We start from the raw sequence: 24,236 nt of genomic DNA, 5'->3' as shown, positions 1-24,236 counted from the left end.
GTCCTGTTTTCTCAGGGCACGCTACCGTTCAATCTGAAGTTCACACGTATTGCACGCTCCAGGAAGGCGGGGGAGACGCAGACGCCCTCTAGCCGCGTGCGGCTGCCACCTAGGCCGGTGAAGGAGTGGGCGAGACTCCTACTTGGGATTTACTTCTGCCCCCGCTGTCCCCTGTGCCACAGCACTGGCTGACGGCACCGTGGCGGCGACCAGGCTCAGTAAGCGTGTGGTTCGGCACCTGGACTGAGGGCCGCGGCCACGCCCGCAGAAATCACACTTGTCAGCGGGACCGAGCACGAGGAACGGGACGGCGCACACAAGGCCCGCACCCGTCTCTCTACAGGAAACCCTGGCTTCCTTGTCACCTCTTTCTTAATTTAGGAAGGCCTTTCCCGTGTCCATATTCTGCCACATTTCCCCCTAATTCTTTGATGGTTTTGCTGTTTAGATTTAATGATTTAATCCATCCAGGATTTATTTTGGTACGTGTGATTTCGTCTCTCTCCAAGTCACGAAGCAACTGTTCCGAACCATTTCTGACACAATCCATCCTTCCTGCGACTGCACGAAATGCCACTCTAGTTACGCCCTAATTCTTACATAAACCAGGTTCTGCTACTGGATTTTCTATTTTGTTCCACTGAGCTACCTACCTATTACCGGACCAACACGTTAATTTTTGGGAAGAAAAAACTTTTAATAGCTGCCAATATCAGCCTCGCCAGTATTTGTGTTTCAAAATCCTGCAGATTTCCTGACAAGCCAAACCCTCATCCCCCACCCCTGAAAACCTTTCAACACGGAGTCCCTGTGGGGTGAAGGACGCACGCGAACGTAGCAGCCCACAGTGGGAAACGCGCGTGTGTTCGAGTTCAGAAGCCTGCTGGGGAAGAGCTGAGCTCCCGGGGAGCTCTCTGGGTGAAAGAAACAAGCCACTGCCAAAGTGGATGCCCTGCGAAGGCGGCAGTGAGATCAGCGCAGAGCTTGAAACCAGAAATATCTAAGAAATGTCTCCACGGAACCCAGCCAATGACCACACGGGTGGCTTCCGGGAGTTAAGACCCGTCTCTCACGAGCTTGGAGATGGGGGCCCCCGGCTGGCTTAGTCGGAACAGCTGCGGCTCTCGATCTTGGGGTTTGTGAGTTTGAGCCCCACATTGGGCATAGAGACTACTTTAAAAAATAATAATAAAACAAGCAAAACAAAATCAGCATCTAAGTACGAGGAAGGTCCTTGACAAGACGCCCACTTCTCTACCTGTGTGTCCCTCCCCAGACTCCGCACAGGACAGACACCCGATGTCCTCAGGGATAAAAAGGGAACGATAATGGGGAATTAGGAAAGAATTAATTGTGAAGATGTAGAAATCATGTAGTGCAGTGCTGGGTACACTCCAGTCATTCTTATGGGTTAGTGGTTTCCACTGTCATTACCTCTAAGCAGCCAGCTTCTACCTTAGAGGTCAATTCAAACTGACCTTTTAATTTCCCTCACCCCTTCGCCCAATCAGAGTCCTAATTCCATAGGAGGTGAGACTCAAGGTTTACACGTGAGGTCGCTGTGAACTGGGGCTGGGGCAGGGCTAACAGGCAAAGAGGTCACTCACACGGGAGTGTTGTTATGTGTTCTGCCCCCTCCTTGAGGCCATATGCTGTCCCAACCTCTCCTCTGGCGGGGAGACTGCTTCTCAAGGCCACACTTCAGCAGGGGTGTGGGGGGTGGGTTCACCAAGGTGTCCTGGTGCCTTCCTCCCCACCCTGGAACTCCTGAGTTCAGGGCAGACCTGAGAGTCACCATTTCTATGCAGAGGACAGTAATCCTGCCTGCCTACGGACATTCTGGACATGACAAGGGACACAGGTGTGGATGGAAGCCTGTCTCTACAGGAGAAGAGAAGACCCAGTGATCACATCAAAGGTTGGGGGTAGGTGTGCTCAGGGTAAGAGAGACAGAGGTGCCTGGGCTCCCTCTACTTCTGAGACCGACTTCCTGCTGCGGAGAGCAGAACACACATGAAGACAACCGAGGCAGCCATTATTTACGAATGTCACATAGATGTACCTTCGTCATCTTCAGGGGTCCTCGCCTTGGATTTACCATTGTCCTTAGTCTTCTGCTTCATCCTGGACGTGTTAAAATAGTAAGTGCCACCTGTAAGGAACAGGGACAGCGTTTAGCAAGGTCTGCCACTACGGGGGAGCACTCAGGAGAAGAGTATGTTCTCCAATAACCAAACCCAAACAGAAGCCATCCGAAACCTACATGCTGAGATTGAGCACTGTTGGGTCCTCATTTTTAGTACGGCAGCTGCTACTTACGGAATAATAAGCTACTTCAACTTATGGAATGTCTCGTCACTGCAGTTAGCAAGCCAGGGAAGAAAACTTAGTCGTGCATGTAAACTGAGGAAACGTCCGAAGTCTGCTGGAGGATGGGCTCTTCCACACACACACAGCCACTTTAATGAACCTGAGCACACGAGCCACACTGGCTGTGACGTGTGCAGCAGCCTCCCGGCAGCCACCACTGGGACACAACACTCATCACACCAGAGGCTCGGCCTTGTCCGCCGTCTAATTCCACTGCTGTTTAAAAGGAGGGGAAAAAGAGTCTCACAGCCATGACCGAGCTGGATCTTTCTTCACAACGCTCACAGAACCGCAAGTAAGACTACCCTGATGGCCCTCTGAAGAGGGTCAGGCTGTCTGGAGGGCGAGGCGTGTGTCCCTGGGGACGTGTGTAGATTTAAGTGCGGAAACAGCTGCTGCCAAGTGGCCCTCCCCGAGCACACGGGGGAACCAAGCCATTTCATGTATTTTAGGAGTTGGGAGGTTTCACTTTTGCCCTTTCCAACTGGATGGAGCGGGGAGTAAAGTCCCAGGTGTCAATCCTGAAGATCCTAAGGCCTCTGACCTAAGATCTCGCTTGAAGATGTCACAGTATCTCATTAAACAAGCAAACTATTTCAAGAATAAGTTATTTGTGGGCTGTTTTTAGTTACCTTTATATAAAACATACACTTTGAAGAGCCTTACTAACTGTTCTTGCAGCTGGCTAGAGAACACGAAAATCCTTGTAAGCAGCCCAATCATTGCTATGCACCAGAATTTTAAAAAAGTCCACTCAAGGAAGCAATTAGGCCTTAGCCAATCTTCTCTTTTGTAAACTGCTCTTTAGAACATCTAGGGGCTCACAATAAATAGAAGCCAGGGGGCGCCTGGGTGGGTCAGTCAGTTAAGCAACCAACTCTCGATTTGGGCTCAGGTCATGATCTCAGGGTGGTGAGGTCAAGCCCCACGTTGGGCTCTGTGCAGATGGCTCAGAACCTGCTTGTTTCTCTCTCCCCTTCTCTCTCTCTGCCCCTTCTACCCGCCTCTCTCTCAAAATAAGCAAGTGAGTAAAACAACAACAACAACAATAATAATTAGAAGCCAAACGGGGTGTCTGGGCGGCTCGGTCGGTTAAGCGTCCGACTTCAGCTCAGGTCATGATCTTGCAGTTCATGAGTTCGAGCCCCGCGTCGGGCCCTGTGCTGACAGCTCCGAGCCTGGAGCCTGCTTCCGATTCTGTGTCTCCCTCTCTCTCTGCCCCTCCCCCACTCGTGCTCTGTCTCCCTCTGTCTCTGTCTCAAAAATAAATAAACATTAAAAAAAACTTTTTAAAAAATAAATCAACATTAAAAGCATAAAAAATAAAAACAAATAAAAAGTAAGTTAAAAAATTTTTTTAATTAAAAAAAAAGCCAAAAGTCATCTCAGTGATTTTGTTTCTCTGCCGATGTCAGACTAGCAACGATATCCTAACTTACTTACAAATGTCACAGGATTTGCCTATCAATTCTCTATTTCAGAAGATACACACCTAAGAGTTTCCAGAGTCTGACTGGATCCTGGATGAGACGCTGTTTCAGCAACAGTCCCTGGAACCTGTCACAGGTAGGGGTCAGCAGCCACGACTGCAAGTTCTGGAAAGGAAAACACAGAGGACGGTCACCCATTCCACACCACACCACCGCAGTGTGACTGATTGCTTGTGCCAGACCTTTCCTGGCAACTCCAACGCTCATTTATTGTGCTTACATTGCCCTGAAACATGAATGGCCTGAGCATCATTTCAGAGTTTTAATGTAACATCAAAACGTCAAGCGTGATGTGAGTGAGCACAAGAAATACTGAGGGGCAGGCAGGGAGCGCTGGCTACCACTCTGTACCCAAGGATCACAGTCTGGAAAAGCACACAGAGAGACACAGACACACACAGACACACAGACACAGACACACACACACACACACACACACACACACACACACACACTGTACCCAAGGATCACAGTCTGGAAAAGCACACAGAGAGACACAGACACACACAAACACACAGACATACACACACACACACACACACACACACACACACACTGTACCCAAGGATCACAGTCTGGAAAAGCACACAGAGAGACACAGACACACACAGACACACAGACACAGACACACACACACACACACACACACACACTGTACCCAAGGATCACAGTCTGGAAAAGCACACAGAGAGACACAGACACACACAGACACACAGACACAGACACACACACACACACTGTACCCAAGGATCACAGTCTGGAAAAGCACACAGAGAGACACACACACACACAGACACACAGACACACAGACACAGACACACAGACACACACACACACACACACACACACACACACACTGTACCCAAGGATCACAGTCTGGAAAAGCACACAGAGAGACACAGACACACACAGACACACAGACACAGACACACACACACACACACACACACACACACACTGTACCCAAGGATCACAGTCTGGAAAAGCACACAGAGAGACACAGACACACACAGACACACAGACACACAGACACACACACACACACACACACACACACACAAAGGCAGCTGTGAGAGCCCAGGGCCCTTGATCCTGACATCTCCAGACAGCAGTTCCACACAGAGCGTTTCTGGCTCTACAGCAGCTCACTGGCCTGTCTTTCCAAAGCTCTGCTCTCAGGGTGAGCATTTTCCCACTTGAATACGTGTTATGTTAAGGTCAATGATCCAACTTAACTTTTTCTCTTTGTTGGCAGTTTCTTCATCTGCTTTTGATGTCTCCCTTAGTTCATCCCTGTCCCGCTGCTATCAAGAAAAGTAACACCTTGCTCAACGCTTTCTGGTAACAAGCACATAACATGTAACCTCCCGTTAGCAACAAGAGGCAAATTCCTAGTCTATCGAGTTATTGTCCCATTTAACTAAAACTAACATTCTTGGTTCGGTGAGAAGCAGCAGGCATAGAAGAGGTAGCCACGCGACGTGGACTGGACCCAACAAATGACTAACATCAGTGTGAAAGATACAGCAAACAAAACAAAACAAAAATTGTCATTCTTCAAAGTCAGACCCAAACAGTTTGCTTAAACCAGGTTACTTTAGTTTTACTACTATTACAGCCACTGGCGAGGTAACCTGCTGAGATTTCACACTGTGTGACCTGACTACATCAGTTATTTTCATAAAATGAGCACAAGTTCAGACTGATGATAATAAAGCACGGACTTCCTTTTCAACGGAACTAAAAGGCAGGAAAAAAAGGTAATACGTCTACAGTTGCCCTCAGGTTAAGGAAGGACAGCCAGTAAGCTAGAAAAGAAGAGAATTATAATTCAAACTGGTCCTCAAGTTATGATAAAATATAATAACAACAATAAATTATGACCTAGGATGTCAAGGCTGAGCTCCTAAGACTGGGTAAAAAAAAATCAGCCATAAAGGCACCAGGACTTAGGGTCTTTGTTTTCTGGATGAAGAGTTAACCTGAGCAGAGCCTAGAACAGTCTTGGCCAGAGAATGCTCCGTGAATTTGAGTTCCTAACACGTTAAGCTACAAGACAAAAGTCAAATACAATCACCTGGTGTTTGGCTCACAAAACCTCAGCCCACTTCGAACCCAACGCCAAGTACTATTTAGAACTAATCCTCAGGAGATCAGATCCAAATGAGCCAATTGTGAAATTGTTCTCCGCTAAAATCAGTGAAACTTTTAGTAGATTCAATTTATTTATCTATTTTTTTAAACATTTTTTTTAATGTTTATTTATTTTTGACAGAGAGAGAGAGAGAGAGAGAGAGAGAGCGAGCATGGGTGGGGGAGGGGCAGAGAGAGGGAGACACAGAATCGGAAGGAGGCTCCAGGCTGCGAGCTGTCAGCACAGAGCCCGATGCGGGGCTTGAACTCACAGGCCGCGAGATCATGACCTGAGCCGAAGTCGGATGTTCAACCGACTGAGACACCCAGGAGCCCCACATTTATCTATTTTTTTTTAAAGATTTTATTTTTAGGGGTGCCTGAGTGACTCGGTCGGTTAAGCGTCCGACTTTGGCTCAGGTCATTATCTCATAGTTCATGAGTTCGAGCCCCCCAGGTCGGGCTCGGTGATGACAGCTTGGAGCCTGGAGCCTGGAGCCTGCTTCGGATTCTGTGCCTCCCTGTCTCTCTGCCCCTCCCCCGCTCATACTGTCTCTCTCTCTCTCTCTCTCTCTCTCTCTCTCTCTCTTCCTCAAAAATAAATATTTTTTAAAAATTAAAAAAAAAAGATTTTTAAGTAATCTCTACACCAAATGTAGGGCTCGAACTCAACCTGGAGATCAAGAGTCTCACGCTCCACCGACTGAGCCAGCCAGGCGCCCCTGGATTCAATTTTAAGATGCCAGGAATTCAGGCAAACAGGCAGACAATATCAATACAGGAAATAAGGGCTGGAAACATCCAAGCTGGAGCCTGTGCGGAGTCTCTCCAAGGCCGCCCCGGCCCTTCCGTACCACCCCGCATCACTGGACTGGAAGGCACCGCTCGGGCTCAGGGGCCAGCGGGGGCGCGGGGAGAGCGGGGGAGGCCTATGGGGGAGGGGGAGGGGGAGGGGCCTGGCCGGGGCTGGGGAGGGGGATCAGGGGAAGGGGGAGGGACCCAGCCGGGGCGGAGGCGGGGCGGGAGAGGCCCGGCCTAGATTCAGGAAGGGGGCAGGGTCCCAGCCCGGGGTCGGCGGTTACCTGCTTGGCTTGGCCTCCGGCGCCCGCGAGTCGGATCGGAGGCCTGTAGACGAAGTGCTGGCACCTCCTCCCGCCTTCGGTGGTGAGGCCTGGGCTCCAGCCCGAGCAGGAGCCCCGCAGTCGCCCGGGCCCCGCAGTCGGGCCCCGACGGAGGGCACGCAGCAGCAGCAACACGGCCGCCATGTTGGCGCGGAAGCGGCGCCTGCGCAGTCGGGCTACCCGGGAGCGCCTGCGCGGTGGGGGCTGCCAAGGCTCGGTGCCCCCGGCGCCCCGCCGCAACCCCGGCCGGACTGGCGTAACCTAGCGGTTTATTAGGTGGCAGCCTGTGCGGGGCACCACGCATAGAGCCCTGGAGGAAGAGTGCCGTGACTCTGCGCCGGGCTGCATCCTGCAGCCACGCCGGCCGGGGGCGCCGCTGCTGGGGCGGCCGTCCTTTTCCCGGGCGGAGCAAGGAGGGAGACGCGCCCAAAAGACTGGACCGTCACCCGGGACCGGTACACGGACTCGGACTCAACCCGCTCCCGGGACTGGGATTCGGACCCCGACCCCCAGACCCCACGGGACCCGGACTCGGACCCCGAACCCCCCCTCCCGGGACCGGAACCGGACCCTGGTCCGTCTGCGGGTCTCCGGGGGTCAGGGGGCAGCGCGCCGCCGGGCAGTTCAAAGGGGCCCGCGGGGCTCGCGGTCAGAGCAGGGAGGGTGGCCGGGCGCCCTTGCGCAGGCAGGAGCCTCGTCCTGAGGACGTTTAATTTCGGACAGATAGCCATCTAAACTAGTTATTTTCTGCGGAGGGCACGAAGACTTCTGGAAGTCGTCCCCAGCCCGAGGCAGGAGGGAGGGACCTTTTGGCTCGTCGCTGGCCCAGGCAGACCCGGCCCCTGGCCGCCGCTGTCTGCACCTTTCCTCCTCTTTCCCAGCCTGCGTGAGGCCCAGGGCTTTAGTGCTTAGCTTTGACGCTGCCGACTGCTCAGAGCTGAAAAGCTTGTTGAGTAGAAAAACCAAAAACTAGGTGGATGTCTTACAGAGGTAGGGTTATGGTAACGTGTTTCTTTTTTGCTTAAAAAAAAATTTATGTTTTATTTTGAGAGAGAGAGAGAGCGCGCGAGCGAGCATGAGTGGGGGAGGGGCAGAGAGAGAGAGGGAGACAGACTCTGAAGCAGGAGGCTCCAGGCTCCATCCAGGCTCTCAGATGTCAGCACAGAGCCCTATGCGGGGCTCAAACTCAGCAGCGGAGAGATCCTGACCAGAGTCGAAGTCCAATGCTTAACAGACGGAGCCACCCAGGCTCTCCATGTGCTTTTCTTTCTGTATTCTGGAAATTCCTGCAGGCAATCTTAGTACTAACTGGTGCCTGGCTCGCTATCGGATGCTCTTAATATTCACAACTCTGAAGTACTTTTAATATCTACTTTACAGATGAGGCAACAGACTCAAACACATTAAATCCCATCCAAGGTCACAGCTAAGGAGTGATAGTGCAGAGCCTCAGAGCTGGTCGGACTGGTTTCTGGGGCTGCGCTGCTCCCCACCATTGTTCCTTGTGTATTACAAAAGTAGCATGATTTGTATATCCTTCCCCTCCCTCACTGCTGAAAACTTTGGGACTTTTTAAGCGATTATTTATTTTGAGAGAGAGAGCGCTGGTGCATGCATGGGAGCAGAGGAGGGGCAGAGAGGGAGAGAATCCCTAGCAGGCTCCCTGCTGTCCGCTTGAAACCTGACCCTGGGCTTGATTCCACGAAGGGTGAGATCTTGATCTGAGCTGAAGTCCAGAGTCAGGAGTCAGACGTTTAACCAATTGGCCCTTCCAGGCACCTTTGGGGACATTTTTAAAATTCAGTGTCTGGATTATGGGTGCTCAGCTCCCCAGCAACTGGTGCCTCTGTAGAGATTCTTATTCGTGGCTGGTTCGTGGAGGGAGCAGCCCCTCGGCCCAGGGCTGCCTGTGATTCACACAACTGAACTCATTGCCTTTCCTTTTGTTTTTTATGTCCTCCTACCCTGGTCCTTCACCGTCAATCCTTCCTCCCCAGCCTTCCCTCCACTGTTTTTTTCTTTGCTGGTTAAATTGTCCCACCCACTTTCTGCCTTCCGGCTCACTGCGTCCTGCCCTCACTGTGCCCAGACCAGTCCTGTGACCGGAACCGGACTTCCGAGAGAGTGGTTTCTTGCACCCTATCAAAACTGTGCAATGTGCCCTGACAGGAAGCGACCAAGCCCCCCTCCCATCCCTGTTCCCTCATCACCCAAAGCCTCTAACATGTGTTTAGGAATGTGTTTAGGAAGAGTATAAGCTAGGATCCCGCTAATACTGCTTGAAGAGAAATTGTTACTGTGGTCTCTGTTGACTGACAAGTCAGTGGGAAGCAATACCGAGTAGTGGCAAGGGGCCAACCTCTGTGGAAACAACGCTGGCTTCTGTCCTCATCCTATGACGTTGAGCAAGTTACTACCTTATCAGAGCCTCAATTTTCTCATCATTAAAATGGGGATAATAATTATCTACAGAGTGAGGCTAATAGCAGCCTTAGGTTTCCCACAGTCTCGTCATAAAGATAAAATACAATAAAAGTACGTGAAAACAGCTCATGAAGCCGGAAGTCATTCGTATCTGGGAGTTATTCCTGGGATGTCATAGCAAATGAGATTCTGGAAGAACAGATTATCGATTCATTTATTCAAAATGTTTATTCATTTATTTTTGAGAAAGCAAGCAGGGGAGGGGCCGAGAGAGAAAGGGAGACAAAATCTCAAGCAGGCTCGTGGGGCTCAAACCCACGAACCACGAGACCATGACCTGAGACTCGGATGCTCAACCGACTGAGCTCCCAGGTGCCCCCCCTCTTAACCTCTGTTTACTCAACTGTCCTTCCTCGGCTCTGTGCACTCAGTGTCCATCAGGACGCGGCTTCCCTTAACTGGCGGAGGCAACCTCACGGTGAACGGGTTGCAGTCCCATGTCCTAGATTCCTGCATTGCCACTCCGACACCAGGTGTGTTTGTGAGCTAGGCGACCCTTGGTGGGGGGTGTGGAAGGAGGGAGCAGAGAGGACCTCTGCTGCTCCCACCCCTGCAGCTGTTCCTTGGCTGGTGGGGGTCCTGGGCTCTCAAGTTCCTGCTTCAGGCAAGCTGCTCCCCATCTGTCCTCCTTGTCTGTAAAACAGGAATGACATGTTAGCAGTCAAGACAAATTGATCTTTTGGGCCGTTTTTGGTTTTAATATCTAGGCTTCCTTTCTCCTATCAGAGCAATTATTTGCTTCTTCCTAAATTGGGCAGCTTGGCAGCAAGTAAGGTAAGCTGTTTGTCTTTTCTTAGAACAGGTGCTTCCACACTTGCCCTGGCCTCTGAGGCCCTGGGACGGTTGCACGGTGCAAGCACTGCTCCCAGAGTCACTCTGCTGAGCTCCTGCTGCCAAGGCTGAGTCACAGAGCTCTGAGTGACCTGTTCTACAACGAGGTATTTGGCCAATATTAGGACGTCTTCTATAAGATATACTTCCTTGTGGAGCATTTGAATAAACTCGTTCATTTCTTTGAATTTTGGGAGGTTTTGTTTCTGAACTAAAGATCTTTCTTAGGAAGTGATTTCTTCTCATATCGCTTGTTAGCTGGGTTTTAGTCACCATATGTATGAGATTTTGTAATCACAGATTTTGTTCTTAAAGGGATAAAAAGTCCATTTCTACTCGCAAACAACCTGTATAGAAATTTGTGTGTGACTAAAGAGCCATGTATGCTCCGTGTTTCACTAGACTGCTGGGTGTGAGATTCTGGACCAGTGTCTCGGGGGACACCTGGAAAGGGCAGGGTCCACGCCCTCTCTGCGGACTGCTACCCCTCATAGCTCTGGACAGCACTTACTGAATGTATTAACTTAGCTTGCTGTGTTGCTTCGATCGGCCGTCCGTTGCTATGGAACAAATCAGCCTGACACTTGGCAAGTTAGAACAATGTTCATTGTGTCACACGGTTTTCTGAGGATTGGGCGTCCGGGTGTGGTTGAGAAAGTAGTTTTGGCTCTTACCCAAGGGTGCGGTCCAGGTGAAGCTTTCCTGGTGCTGGAGGGTGGCTCTCCAGGGGGTGCCCTCACCTGGCTGTTGGCAGGAGACCTGAGCTCTTCACCACATGGGGCGTGTGGCAGGGACGGCCCCAGGGTGTGAATTCCAGGGGGTGGGCATCATCGAGGGTCTCCTGAGAGCCTGCTGACCACAGTGATGATTACAGAAGGTGTCTGTTGTTCGTGTCTGTTCAGCAACATCCACCCCTCCGATCCTGATCCCCTGGTCACGCGACCCCAGCCCTTCCTAGGGCTGCGTTAATCCGCGCGACGATTGGTTCAGGAATGCAAAGCCAGCCAATGGCGTCCTTCCTGAGAGCTCCTGTTTGAAGATGAAGGGACTGCCTTTGGGGTCATGGAGAGGATGGACCGAGCAGGCCGCTCCCCCCTTTCCCACCCTGTGCAGAAAGCCAACCGTGGTTGGAGAGAAGGAGGCCCATGTGTAAAGGAGCAAAGGCTGCAGGTGAGGCGGGGGGCAACCTGGTTTGCGCCCCCAGATCCAGTCACTGCGGGTGGGACCCCCCCGCCTCGTCTCCTCATCACGAGCCACCCCGTTTCTTTAGATGCAAGTTTATGTTGGGTTTTTGGGGTGTTGTTGGTCCAAGTTGGGGTTTGCCTGTCCAGGTTCACTAGCTACTGGGGAGTCGTCACTGGCCAGAGGCCCAGGGTCCCTCCCTCCATAACCCCCCAGTGTGGGCTCAGAAGTCTCATCTGGGTTCAGCTACCAGCAGAGAGGGACCACGTCTGGATGTCTGGTTAATAGCTATTCCTGGCAGTCACTAGCTTGCTATCTCCCTGGCCCCAGGGGTCACTTGTTTCGGGGAATGAGAAGACATTTGAAGGAAGAAGGCATTCACTTTTTGTATGTGGTCCCCCAGACCGCTTGCAGTTGAATGTGCCCTGAAGCCAACAGGGTCCTCTGCTTGCTGGTCTAGGATGTAGCCAGTGACCAGGTCCGCCGTGTCTCCGCTCCCTGACCCACAGTCAGCAGCGGGCAGCCGAGCGACTCCTTTTTGCGGGATCGGACAGAGCATGCTCTTCCCCTGAACAAGGACGGTCCTAGGTCTCTGTGCCCTTCCATTAAGGCACCGAGTGTTCACCAGCTTGCTAGATCCTAGAGGTCTATGGCCATCATGGCTTTTCAGCAAATCAACGGTGGACCTACTTCCGTAGAAGTTGCCGTGAGGCACACTGAACTCGGACAGCCGCAGTGTAACAGGGAGAGACACAGCGACAGGCCAGTGTTCCCAGACGTCTCTCCCTTGTGTGCCTCCCGCTAAGGAAAACCTTGCCTTTGTTCACTGAGACCTTCTAACGCCTGGTTCTCAGAGACTGCTGGCTCATTCCCGCGTGTTCTGTAGAGCAGAACAAAAAGAGAAGGGACAAAACCAGGCCAAAAGAAAGGAGGAGAGATACAGAGGGGTAGGGGAAAGAGCCCTCCCCCTTCCCCAGAGCTGTTATGGGTTCTAAAGGAAAGATGGGGAAGGGGAGGGAGGGCGAAAGGGGCAGGTGGTGACTTTTGGGGGATTGGTGAGAGGCCCTCAAAGCAGTCGCAGAAAATGAAAGAACCCGGAGAAAAAAATAGATTTTTGTGGGATAAAATGAAATTTCCCTTAACAGGTACTTACTCTGTGGCCACGACCTAGGCGCTAGGGACACAGCAGTGGACAGATGCTTGTCCTCACTGAGCTTCTGTTCTAGTGAGAAACAAAAGTCAGCCACGTCAGCAAAGCACACGGTCCGCGAGATTGTAAGTGGTCGCAGAGACAAAGCGTGAGATGGGGTGGCCGGTGCCGACTTCACAGAGAAAGGGACTCTATTATTTTTACTATTATTATTCTTTTTTAAATATCCTTTTTAAAAGTTTATCTATTTTGAGAGAGAGTGAGTGAGCAGGGTAGGGGCAAAGAGAGAGAGGAAGAGAGAGAATCCCAAGCAGGCTCTATGCTGTCAGCACAGAGCACAATGTGGGGCTCTAACCCACAACCTCTGAGATCATGACCTGAGCCAAAGCCAAGAGCCGGATGCTTAACCAAGCCCCCCAGGTGCCCCAAAGTTACAGTTTCTTGAGCAGAATAAACAAAGTGACCCAGAGCCCATAGACTATGGGCATAAGCTGTCTCCAGGCAGAAGGGAGGGACTCAAACATTCGCCTGGGAGCTCTGTGGTTAGCAGGTGCCAAGAAGCCAGCCTTGCTGGACAGTGTGGGTGCCACCCACAGGGTCACTGGAAGGGGACACAGTATTCAACACTGAAACACAGCAGCAGCCCTGTAGCATTTCTTTTCTTTCTTTTCTGGTAGCATTTCTGTCCTTTTATTTTCTGAATACTTTTTAAAGTTGCAAAGTAAAGCTGGGTTTCAGGGACAACATTGAATAGTTCCTTTAATACTGAGCATCTCTGCTGTCCCCAGTGCCGTATAATTGTTTTGAAAGATACGTGTACCCATAAAGCGCAGTCTCTGTCTCTGAGCAGTCTGGTGAAGCAGGGAGGGGTGAGCATTCCCAGGCTGCCTGCTCCAGGAAAGTGCTGAGTGACTGACATCCTCCGGGCTTCTGCCGCCTGGGCCTGGACGTCCCCTCCAGCAAGCTCATCTCCAAAGGTTTCTGCTTCTCACCACCAGGCTGGTACATACGTGACCTGCAGGACAGCTCCAGTGGCCATCTGGTAGCTCCAAACTGCTGAGGCCTGGTGCTTCTCTATCTTGGCACACAGCCTTTCACCCTCTCCCCAGACTCAGTGGGACCACTCCTCTCTCCCTCCTTCCCTTGTTAACTGGTACACCTTCCAGTCTGGTGACATTCAACTCAATCTTCCAGACCCCAGGGCTCTGGATTGCCTTCTTGAGAATAGCTGCCTTTGCTGACAGCCTGCAGCCATGCCCTCCAAACTGCCAGACTTTTGCTGACCCCAAGAAAGGTCTTGGGCGGCCTCCAGGGGTCCCTGAACCACAGTTGGTGAACCCCTAGTCTCAATCATGGCAATTCCAATGTCATTAGGGTTATTCTTTACCAAAGATATGTGAATTTTATGCGCTTAAAAAGGGAACTTGAGGGTGCCTGGCTGGCTCAGTCAGAAGAGCATGTAATTCTTGATCTCAGGGTCATGAGTTCGAGCTCCACGTTGGGTGTAGAGATTACTAAAAAAATAAAAAGGGGACTCAGATTAGATTCAAGATTATCTTTTGTGAGTTCCTCTTCAGCTAAAGATATCTTAAAGTACCCAGGGACAGTTTGGGGAATTTGTTATTAAATCATCCCTGAATTCAGCATTAGCGAAAGGATGTGAATGGACCATTCCGGACACTGAGCACTGTGGTCCCCCCAGGGCTGGCGTCCCAACCACCTTACAAGTAGGGCTCAGCTGTACCGCAGGGGCTGGTTTCCAGGGATTGCATAGGACAAAGCCTCCATGGCTCCTTCACAAACCCCAGAGAGGGGCTGCAGATGGGTGTCACATCACTTCCTGACCATGGCCACCCACCCAAGCTTCTGGAATGTTCTATGCCAGCTGCAGAGCCACAAGACCGTCTTTCAATCCCCGTCTGGGCCATGAAAGTGTTTGAGAGACTTGTGTTCTGCCTTTGCTGTAATGCTGTCCAGCACACGGCAGGCACCCACGCATTTGTTGAATGAGTACACAATTCATCTCCCAGCTGAGTAAGCTCCGTGCTTTCTGCAAGCTGACGTTCATTACATAAAACACATTATGCAATATTATGACACCCTCACTAGGAAAAGAAGTCTTAGGAAGACTTATTTTTACTCTCAACCTTTCTAGTTGGATTTGTGAGAAATTGAAGAGAAGAATACTTCATATCGATTTTAAAATGACATAAAAACTGGTAGGCTACAGAAAAGATACTGGGTCCAAAGTTTTAAAAATGACGGGGTGGCCTCCGTGGTCCTGGGGCCAGGGGTCTCAGGAACATCTGACTCTTGCCACACACAGCAGTTAGTCCTTCCTCTGAGGTTTGGGAGGGCCGTGCGTCACGAGCTACGGTGGAAGCAAAGCACGTGATAATTCGTTGTGGTTCCAGATTCTAATGTGAAGAATGCTGGAGAGCTGGGGTTGACCACAGGGCTGGGGCGGGGCTGGCTTGGCCTTGGGGTAACAGGCAGAAGGGAAGGGGTCAGAATGTGGGCCTGCTCTGGCCACTTCTGCCACTTGCGTAGAAGAGGAAGCAGACAGAAAACAAGGTGGCTGGGCCGCCTCCCTTTCAGCAGCAGCCTCCGGCAGTTTTGCAAGGGTGAGAAGAGCCTCACCCGTGCACCATCACTCTCCGGGTCCACATGGGGGGGCGGGGGGGGGGGCAGGTGGTGTCCTGCGGAGGGTGGAGAGTCACTTCAAGCAGCTTGGCTTAGGAGTAAAAGGTCACATCATTTCTTCTCTGGGAGGGCGTCAAGCATCACCAGGGCACTGGATTTTTCTGAAGCCACATTTGGCTTATGTTTAATCAATAATTTCTTCTTTTGGCTCCTGGGGAACAGAGACATACTGCAACATAAATGCTTTGGGCAGGATCTTGGTTTCTTGAACCTGAATCTCCCGGTGGGTCCAGGTAACTGCATTAAAGCAAACAGGCTTGCCAGGAAAGCCTGTGGGGAGGATACTACCCTGCGGAGAACTAGCCTGTGGGGATCCAGAGGAGGAATTTGTAGATCTAATTTGTTTTGTTTGGCCCACATGTTTGGCAAATTGTTTTTACTGAACTGTCCTATAAAAATTTGGTTTCTGGTTTCCATGGAAAAAAATGGAAGGTGTGGCAATGCTGGCTCTTTGGTAGCCCCCGTCAGGGCCCCCAGCCTCAGCCATGCTATCTCCACCCGGCCCCTGCTCTCCTACTCTGCCGTCCTCACCGCTTCGCCACCCCCCTTCCTGTTTCTCTTTTCTCTGGAACTATTGCAACAGCTTCCCACCTGGCCTCTCATCATGGTCTCAACCTTCACACTGTTTCAAAAGCGGTGTTTTAGAACAGGACTCTGTCCCTGTGCTTCCTGATTAAAGCCCTTCTCTGGCAGGTGCTGCTTGCAGGCTAAAAAAATCATTCGTGTGCCAGGGCACCTGGGGGGCTCAGTCAGTTAAGCATCCGACTTTGGCTCAGGTCACGATCTCTGGGTTTGTGAGTCTGAGCCCCAAATCGGGCTCTGTGCTGACAGCTGGGACCTGGAGCCTGCTTCTGTTCCTGTGTCTCCCTCTCTCTCTCAAAAATAAACTTAAAAAAAAAAAAAAAAATCATTTGTGTGCCTGCGAGGCCTCACCTGTGCCTAGCTACCTCTCTGCTTTCTGTGGTTGCCACCCCCCCAACCCATCACCCACATGGAGACCCAAGCATCTTGCACTTAACTGTATAAAAGTAAACTCCCAGTTTTTCAGCCCAAAGCTCTATCCCCCCTGGAGCCCTGCCATCCGGTGGTGACTTCAGCCCAGACCCTTCTCTCGTACAACCCACAAGTCCTGCCAACTCTGTCTTCAAAACACATCCCAGACTCGCAGGCACAATGGCACTGCTGCCTCGCCCCACCTTCTCTGTGCTCTCGTCGTCTTGAGTGATCCTTCAACAGTAGGTCAGGCCACGGCTCGTGGTCCTGCGACCCTGCAGTGGCTTAGGGCGATTTCCCAACTCCAAGTGGGACCCTTGCTCAGACATCTTCCTCATCTTGTTTGCCTGAGCTTTACTCTGTGCTTGTGGGGCTCCTTCCTGCCCCACCTGGGGTGATTTTCTCCAAATCACGCCTTGCTTCACCCCCGGGGTCCTCCTCAAAGATGATCTTATCTGAGTTCTTCACCTACTAACTTATATTAAAAACAGCATGCCTCCTCTGCCCCCATTGCCCTGCATTTCACGGAGGTCTTACAACAGTGCTGAAAACACAGCGGGCACTTAAAAGCCTTAAATACGTGAATATGGCCCCTTGGGCCACCTCAACCCTCTCCAACAACTTAAGGGCACCAGTTAGCTTGCTCCTTTGCCCACGAAACTGAATGCAGCCAGGATGGCATTTAAAATTTCCTAGCAGTTGGGGGGCGCCTGGGTGGCGCAGTCGGTTAGGCGTCCGACTTCAGCCAGGTCACGATCTCATGGTCCGTGGGTTTGAGCCCCGCTTCAGGCTCTGGGCTGATGGCTCGGAGCCTGGAGCCTGTTTCCGATTCTGTGTCTCCCTCTCTCTCTGCCCCTCCCCTGTTCACGCTCTGTCTCTCTCTGTCCCCCAAAAAATAAATAAACGTTGAAAAAAAAATTAAAAAAAAATAAAATTTCCTAGCAGTTGGGGTGCCTGGCTGGCTCAGTTGGTAGAGCACCCAACTCTTGATCTCCAGGTCGAGAGTTCGAGGCCCATGTTGGGTGTGGAGCCTGCTTATACAAAGTAACATTTCTTAGTAATAAAAACAAAATTTCCTGGTAGCAATGATTAGGGGAAAAAAAAGGATAAAATTAGTTTCAAAGCTATATTTTATTTAATGCCATTATCCAAAGTACTATCACTTCCATGTGTAATAAAAACATTTTTTTGAGATATTTTACATTCTTTTCTTCTTCGTGCTAAGTCTGAAATCTGGTGTGTATTTTATATTCACAGTACATGTCAGTTTGGACTCACATCTCCAGTACTTAACAGTCCTATGTGGCTAGAAGCTATCCTATTGGACAGCAGACCTAGAATATTCTCCCATCTACTCACCTCTTCCTCAGACTTCTGACAGCAGCAGTTCGAGTGTAACACCTTATGGAAATCTTTTGCAAGCCACTCCCCCAGACTAGACCTGGTTTTCACTCAATATTCTTTCATAACTCCTTGTACGTCTTTCTCAAAGTGCATATTGTGTGGCTGTTTGATAAACACGTTTTCCCGGCCTGACGCTAAATCCCAGCTGGTAAGGACTCCACCTGCTCTGTTCCCGTCGACTTTCCAGGGCTTGATACAGTGTTTGGCCCATGGCAATAAACCTCTCTGAATAAATGCACTAAATGGCTTCTTTCACTTTACTCTGTATTTCTTTTCTCTACTGTAGTTTTTACTTACAAGTTCTGTTTCTGTTAAAATTCTTTGCTTTTACCTTGTCAGACTATTTCCAAGGCAAATTCCCTCTAGAGAGTATTGGATTGGCTAAGGTCAGTGATTTTGAAAATTTTCCAAGGATGAGTATTATCAGAGACCAACATAGAAAATCCTAATTCCTCCTTCCCTCCATCTAGATTTACGCAAGTGGGCGTGGGGTCCGGAGTCCCAATTTTATCAGTGTTCCCAGGGAATCCTTACAATGAGGTGTCCACCGGGACCCTGGGTCATCATCCCGAGGGTGCTCGACAGCCCACGGCGCCCCGCTCACCCAGGGAAGTTACTGGCTGGGAGCGGGGAAATCGGAACCTGGAAGGCAGCCGCTGCGGAGGGACCAGTTCCCTACGTGCCGAGTCCCGGCCAAGGGCCGCGCACACTCCTCGCGCAGTCCTCCCGGTGGCCCTGCGAGGCGGGCGCGGTCCTTGCTTCCCGCGCTGCCCGCACCCGCCGCACGCAGAGCACCGCGCGCGCCTCCACTTAACCACAGGGCAGGGGCGCGACGGCCGCGGTCCGCCCGCACCAGCGCGCGCCGCCTGGTCTCCTCAAGCCGCGCGGGCGGGGGGACTCGGACCAGGGACCGAGGCTGCCGGGCTGAGGCCCAGCGCCGCCGATACCTCATCTCCCCGCTCCGTGGACGCTGGATCCCGGCTTTCGACCGTTCCCCTCGTCGCTTCCGGCATTTGGAAAGACCAATCGTCGCGTCCGGGAACAAAAGGCCCGCCCCCCCCTGCGAGGCAAGCAGCCAATCCAGCTGCTCGCTTCCCAACGTGCCGTGCGCCCGGACGCACGACTTTGACCAATCCGTCCCGGAACGTCCTCTGGTCCCGCCCCAGGCCTGTCACCGAAGCTGTCCCTCTCGCTGCCGCCCCTTCACCCCCGCCGGCGCACTTCCTCCCCGACGCCGTGACGTGCGCAGTCCTGTGCCCGGCCGCAGCGGGCCAATGGCGGAGGCGGATACGGCGGGCCAATGGGCGGCGGCGTCTCATGCGGCCGGCGCCCGCCGCAGCCGCCGCCGGGTCCGGGAGCCAGAGGCCGCCGAGCCGGAGCGCGATGGAGCGAGGGCCCCAGGCGGGGAGGCGCCGCCGCCGAGCGCGCGGCCCGACGTCCCCTCAGTGAGCGCCCGCGCCGCCGCGGCGCCGCCCGAGCCTGGCCGCGCCCGAGGGGCGGGCTCGCCTCCCGCCGGCCTCGCCGCTTCGCCGGCGCTCGGAGCCCGCCGCCGCCGCCGCCGCCTTCCCGCTCGGGCCGGGGGACGGGCTGGGGCTGCATGGCCTCGCCCGCGCGCCGCCGCTGAGCCCCGCGGAGCCGTGCAGCCGGGAGCCGGTGAGAGCCGCCGCGGGCCGGGCCGGGGGTCGGGGCGGGCGCCCGGGCGTGGGGCCGCCTCGAGGCCTGCAGGCCTCCTCTCTTGGCGGAGCAGCGCGGCAGGCGCCGGGGGGCCCGAGGGGCCGACTTGGGGCTCCGGGGGGCCCGAGCAGCCGTGAGGGGCTGACGGGGGGCCCCTGGGGGGCCGGAAGCGGGGGGGGGGGGCGCCCGGGCAGCCGTGGAGGGCCGACGCTCGGCTGCGGGTGGGCCTGGGAGGCCCGGGCAGCCGTGAGGGGCTCCGGGTGGGCCTGGAGGCCCCGGGGCCGCCGTGAGGGGCTCCGGGTGGGGTTCTGGGTGGGCCTGCGGGGCCAGGGGCAGCCGTGAAGGGACTGACGGCGGCTCTGGGTGGGCCTGGGGGCCCAGACAGCCGTGAGGGGGCCTGCGGGGGCTCTGGGCAGCCGCGCGGGGCCGACGGGGGCTCCAGGTGGGCCTGGCGGGGGGCGGGGGGGGGCTGGGCAGCCGTGAGGGGTTGAGAGTGCGCCTGGGGGACTTGGGAGGGCTCGGGGCGGCCGTGAGGGGCCGACGGGGGCCCCGGGCACCTGGGGAGCGGGTGCGCCGACCTCTGACCCGAGGGAGGGGTGCGTTCGCAGTGTCGGTTGTAGTTGTTATTCCCAGCGTCCCTATTATTATCACTGTTTTGAAATGGGAGCAGGCGGTTCTCGGGCTCCGAGCCGGAGGGGGCGGGCGGACGGGAGTCGTGAAGGGAGAGTGGGGGCGCCGGGGGTGCAGGAGGCGCGCGTAGGCCCGCGGAGGGGCAGGAATGCGGGGCAGCGGCGCGGGGGTGTCGTCTGGGGGGAGGGTAGGCGGGACTGGGGGGCGGGTGGGAGGGAAGCGGTGGCGGTGGCGGCTGCAACAGCAGTCCTTGGCCTCAAGGAACAATGTGAGACGTTGCCTGAAATGTTAATTTCCGTTCCTCATTTCATCATCCCCTGGCAGGGCGGTAGCTGCGAGTGAGTGAGTGAGTGTGTGTGTGTGTGTGAGTGAGTGAGCGAGCGAGCGAGTGTGTGTGTGTGTGTGTGTGTGTGTGTGGCTGGCCATGCCACATGGATTCAGTCTTCTCTCAAAGAGGGATTGTGCTGTTAAATTTTGTGTCTTTGCCGTTTGTGGATGGGGGTGAAGAACTCTTCGTTTTTCTTGAGGTCTGCTCTTTTCCTGGTGCCTCATCAAGGTTTTACTGCTTCTGCTGTTCTTTTGGAAAGCTAGCCTGTATCTCGGCGTCCAAGGGTTTTTGGAAGAGGCTTTGAAAGATTAAGCTGGCCTAAGCTGGCCCTGTGCTTTGAAAACCATTTTCTCTCCGGCAGTTGAGATGCGGCATGCCTAGGTTTCCTGGTTTCTACAGGTTATAGGAAGTTTTCTATCCCTTTGCAAGAACAGGATGGTTTTGCAGATTTCCCGGTGGAAAAATCGAATTTCAGGCTTTCTTGTAAGGTGGCAGTTTTTGAAGTGATTTGAGCAGTATGCTCAACATTCCTTTTAAGCTAAGGAGTGAAAGTGCGCACCGTTGTTGAGTTGCAAACCTTAGAATATTTTGGTGCCTGTGGCGGAGTGAGGAGCGGCGCTCAGCAAAGCTGTGTAACAGGATATTGCTGGTGGAAACAGTGCAGTTGAAACAGTTGCTATTTTGGTTCCTGCAAACCCGGTCAATGGCATAGCTTGAATAGTTGCAAATCAGAGACCCCCAGACGTGTGTTCCGTTCATTTGGAGACCTTGATTTCTCATCCGAAATGTTGTCCCGGAAGACCTGCTCTGTGTTGTGTCTTTGGAGACTGATTGCACAAGGCTTCTGATATTCCTTTGAAACTGCAGTTAAAAAAAGAAAAAAGGAAAAACATCTTGCTCAACTTTGATTGTGACCCTTGAATCGGATCCTTATCTCGGAGTTGCCTCCCCCGCCCTCCATTCAGCTGCTGTCCTCTGTGTAGTTGGTGCTCCGAGCTGGAGCTGGATCCCGGTCGGTGGATAGGCTGGCCCTCCTGAATGGGCTGGGAGGAGACAAAGACCAAGTAGCTTTGACATTTTTCTGTGTCCTTTGTGCGTGCCTCCTGACTTAGTTAAAAAGCTCCCTCAAGATATTGCTAAACTTGATCCAACTTTGAAACTTTCAGAGGTTTTTTCCCTCAATATTGTTTTAAGTTGTGGCAAAATATACATAGAATTTACCAGAAGTTTGTTTTGAAAGGTGTCACATAGTCTCAAGTTCCTCATTTGCAGTTCTAACTTTGTGTCAGCTGTCTTCCTCGCCGGGGCCTGTCAGATGTTCTAGACCCGCTGCAGACCAGCCACGCTAATCACACGGCACCGCCGTTCATCTCTCTAAACCAGATGGGCTGCTTACGACTGGAGGCTGTCATGTTCTCTGTAATTACAGTGTTGATACGGTGACAAGCAGAACTTTCCACGGACAGAGCTGAGCTCTGCTGTTTGTATTTGAGAGTATTTTTCTAGAGGCTGTGTGTGCCTTGGGTTTTTAAGTACATTTGATACAGTAAGGTTATGTTTTATCCAGTGTAGCACAGTTATTTTGCATACGGGCAACGAGCCCATTATCAATGAAATAACATAATTAGAGAGTGTCAGTAAATGCTGGTTCAGAGCATAATCTGCATTTGTTGCCAAAATAAGTGTTTTGATCCGTCCACTGCCCCGTGTAAGGCCCTTCATCCCTCACATGGTAAGCGTGGTGGGTGAGCTTTCTCTAATAGGATATCTGCTAGTTAAAGGCAGAATGCTGACTGCGCACTGTGTCACTTACTGCCGTCGGGTGGGTCCATGCCCTGGGCGGGCGCGTTTTGCATGGCCCGTTTGACGAGAGCCTCCTGAAGAAATTAAATGAACCCCAATAACTAAAAGTCATTGTCTTGACATTTTTTACTATGCGTTTTCTTAATTTTTTTGTTTGTTTACTTTTGAGGGAGAGATTGAGCGTGAGCGGGGGAGGGGCAGAGAGAGGGAGAACACAGGATCCGAGGCGGGCTCCAGGCTCCGAGCTGGCGGCACAGAGCCTGACGAGAGGCTTGAACCCATGAACCGTGAGATCGTGACCTGAGCCGAAGTCGGACGCTTAACCGACTGAGCCACCCGGGTGCCCCAGTATGTGTTCTCTCAGTTGTATTTCAAATGGATTTTTTTGTGCAATTCAACTTTTCCAGTTTTATTTTACAGCTGTAGGAAAGAAGGGGTCAGTCCTCAGCTCCTGGAACTCAAGCAGTTAGAGATAATCAGCATAGAAAGCCTAAAAGGCTTAGGAAATGATCCACTTTAACAACTAGGTTGTTAATTCTGATCAAGATGTTTCTATTCCGAGGTGGCTCTTTTTACTGTTTGATGGGTCTTATTCGTGGTATCCTTTAAGCCAAGTCAGACCAAGCTATGTGTTTCCTTGTTGGTTTTTGTTATTCTTCTGTGCTTAACTCTGTTTCTCTCCCTCCACACTCAAAACTGTCTGTAAATAGTGTTTTATGGTACGGTAGAACTACAAATGTTATTTTTATGGTAAGGTCCCAAGTGGTTATTAACAGTCTAACCCTAATTGCGTGACCTCTTCCCCCGAAGCCCCCCATGTGATCCCCCATCACTCTCCCTCTTAACTCCGGATGCTTTGGCTACATTGGCTTCCATTTCCTGGATTGGGACACGTGCCGTATTCTCTCATGGCCTCGACACATGCTGGTCCTCCGTCTGGAACAGGGCCCTGCTGAGTGCACATTGTTGCCTCCCTTGCAAATCTTTGCTCGTCCAGAGCTACAGGATGACTCCCTCCAGCCTCTGGGTCTTAGTCAAATATTCACTCCCAAGGAATATGCCACTCCACCTTGTTAGAGCCACATAAACACAGTTGGGGGCCTGGGCGGCTTAGTTGGTTGAGCTTCCAGCTCTTGATTTCAGCCCAGGTCATGATCCCAGGGTTGTGGGATCGAGCCCTGCGCTGTGCTCTGCGCTAAGCGTGGAGCCTGTTTAAGGTTCTCTCTCTCCCTCTCCCCCCCCCCCCCCTTCTCCCCTGCTTTAACTGCCTCTCTCGAAGACGTTAATAAATAAATACAAAAGGACTTAGCAGAATCGATGGAATATGCAGTGGTTGGATTACATCTGCCCTGTGAAAAGAAGGACTGCATGCTTAGTGACAGGGTTGGTCTCCGTGATTGCTCCTAGGGCATGACACTTGTTCTAGAAGTAGCTCAAGAAAGACTTGTTGAATTGTTTAAAGACTCTATATGGAAATACCGTATTTGAATGACTTTGAAAGGAGAACTTGGGATGAGGAACTTTCATTTATTTGACTAGGAATGATGCTGTGTGATTTCAGCCATTTTTCCATTTGTTTTCATTACAAATTTTCTTTACAATTTAGACAAAGGTATGGGATCTGACATTTAAGATCGGCACAGAACAACACCTAAGGACAATAATTAACGGAAAGGTTGTCTTTGTGGGAAGGAAAATGCCTCCTGGAAGCGGTTTTAGTGAGATTGCTGCTTTCGGGGCAAAGGTGAAAGCCTGCTGAGTGTAGTTTCCTGCTGTGTTTAGTTTAGAACTTTGAGCACCTTCTGGCCCCTTGTAACGTAAGCAGTGGTTTAGTATGGCAGTGGAGTACCTGGAAAGTTTTAGCATTTTATCTTACCTTTTTTTTTTTTTTTTTTTTTTGACTCCTAAGCTGTTGTAATAAATGCTCCTGAGCTTTGAGG

The 24,236-nt window shown here is 52.2% G+C and overlaps 2 protein-coding genes and 2 long non-coding RNA genes across 20 annotated transcripts in view; 2 read left to right on the top strand and 2 right to left on the bottom strand.

Annotated features, from left to right (window-relative positions):
• Nucleotides 1-4,112, top strand: part of LOC125158851 (uncharacterized) — a 34,363-nt gene extending 30,251 nt beyond the window's left edge. Inside the window, exon 2 of the long non-coding RNA XR_007149551.1 lies at nt 3,852-4,112. This is a non-coding gene — a long non-coding RNA (uncharacterized LOC125158851). The remainder of the gene's footprint in view (nt 1-3,851) is intronic.
• Nucleotides 1-7,342, bottom strand: part of SPG7 (SPG7 matrix AAA peptidase subunit, paraplegin) — a 32,632-nt gene extending 25,290 nt beyond the window's left edge. Inside the window, exons 1-3 of one of the 3 annotated variants that reach the window (XM_047846351.1) lie at nt 7,076-7,342; nt 3,863-3,965; nt 2,063-2,152 (exon numbers count right to left, since the gene is read on the bottom strand). In XM_047846351.1, the coding sequence (XP_047702307.1) occupies nt 2,063-2,152; nt 3,863-3,965; nt 7,076-7,258 (376 nt within the window). In that variant the 5' untranslated portion in view covers nt 7,259-7,342. The remainder of the gene's footprint in view (nt 1-2,062; nt 2,153-3,862; nt 3,966-7,075) is intronic. The other 2 variants (XM_047846349.1, XM_047846350.1) reach the window with 2 other exon arrangements.
• Nucleotides 7,343-9,795: 2,453 nt separating this feature from the next.
• Nucleotides 9,796-18,861, bottom strand: LOC125158850 (uncharacterized). Of its 6 annotated transcripts, XR_007149549.1 has the most exons (5): nt 18,396-18,861; nt 13,582-14,275; nt 12,765-12,833; nt 11,104-12,491; nt 9,796-10,231 (listed from the first exon to the last, which is right to left on the bottom strand). It is a non-coding gene; the product is annotated as an uncharacterized LOC125158850 (long non-coding RNA). The 6 variants fall into 6 exon arrangements; XR_007149546.1 differs by lacking the exon at nt 13,582-14,275 and having other exon boundaries at nt 17,817-18,861; XR_007149550.1 differs by lacking the exon at nt 13,582-14,275 and having other exon boundaries at nt 11,104-11,458; nt 17,817-18,861.
• Nucleotides 18,862-19,361: 500 nt separating this feature from the next.
• ANKRD11 (ankyrin repeat domain containing 11) overlaps nt 19,362-24,236 on the top strand; it is a 180,711-nt gene continuing 175,836 nt past the window's right edge. For 6 of the 10 annotated variants that reach the window (XM_047846188.1, XM_047846191.1, XM_047846183.1 and 3 more), the window contains exon 1: nt 19,362-19,514. The gene's annotated coding sequence lies outside the window, so the exon portion shown is untranslated. The remainder of the gene's footprint in view (nt 19,515-24,236) is intronic. The other 4 variants (XM_047846190.1, XM_047846196.1, XM_047846195.1 and 1 more) reach the window with 1 other exon arrangement.

The sequence above is a fragment of the Prionailurus viverrinus genome, unplaced genomic scaffold (genome assembly GCF_022837055.1).
Source record: "Prionailurus viverrinus isolate Anna unplaced genomic scaffold, UM_Priviv_1.0 scaffold_38, whole genome shotgun sequence".
NCBI lineage: Eukaryota > Metazoa > Chordata > Mammalia > Carnivora > Felidae > Prionailurus > Prionailurus viverrinus.
Note: the sequence above shows the minus strand (reverse complement) of the source record. Positions and strands in the feature narration are given on the sequence as shown.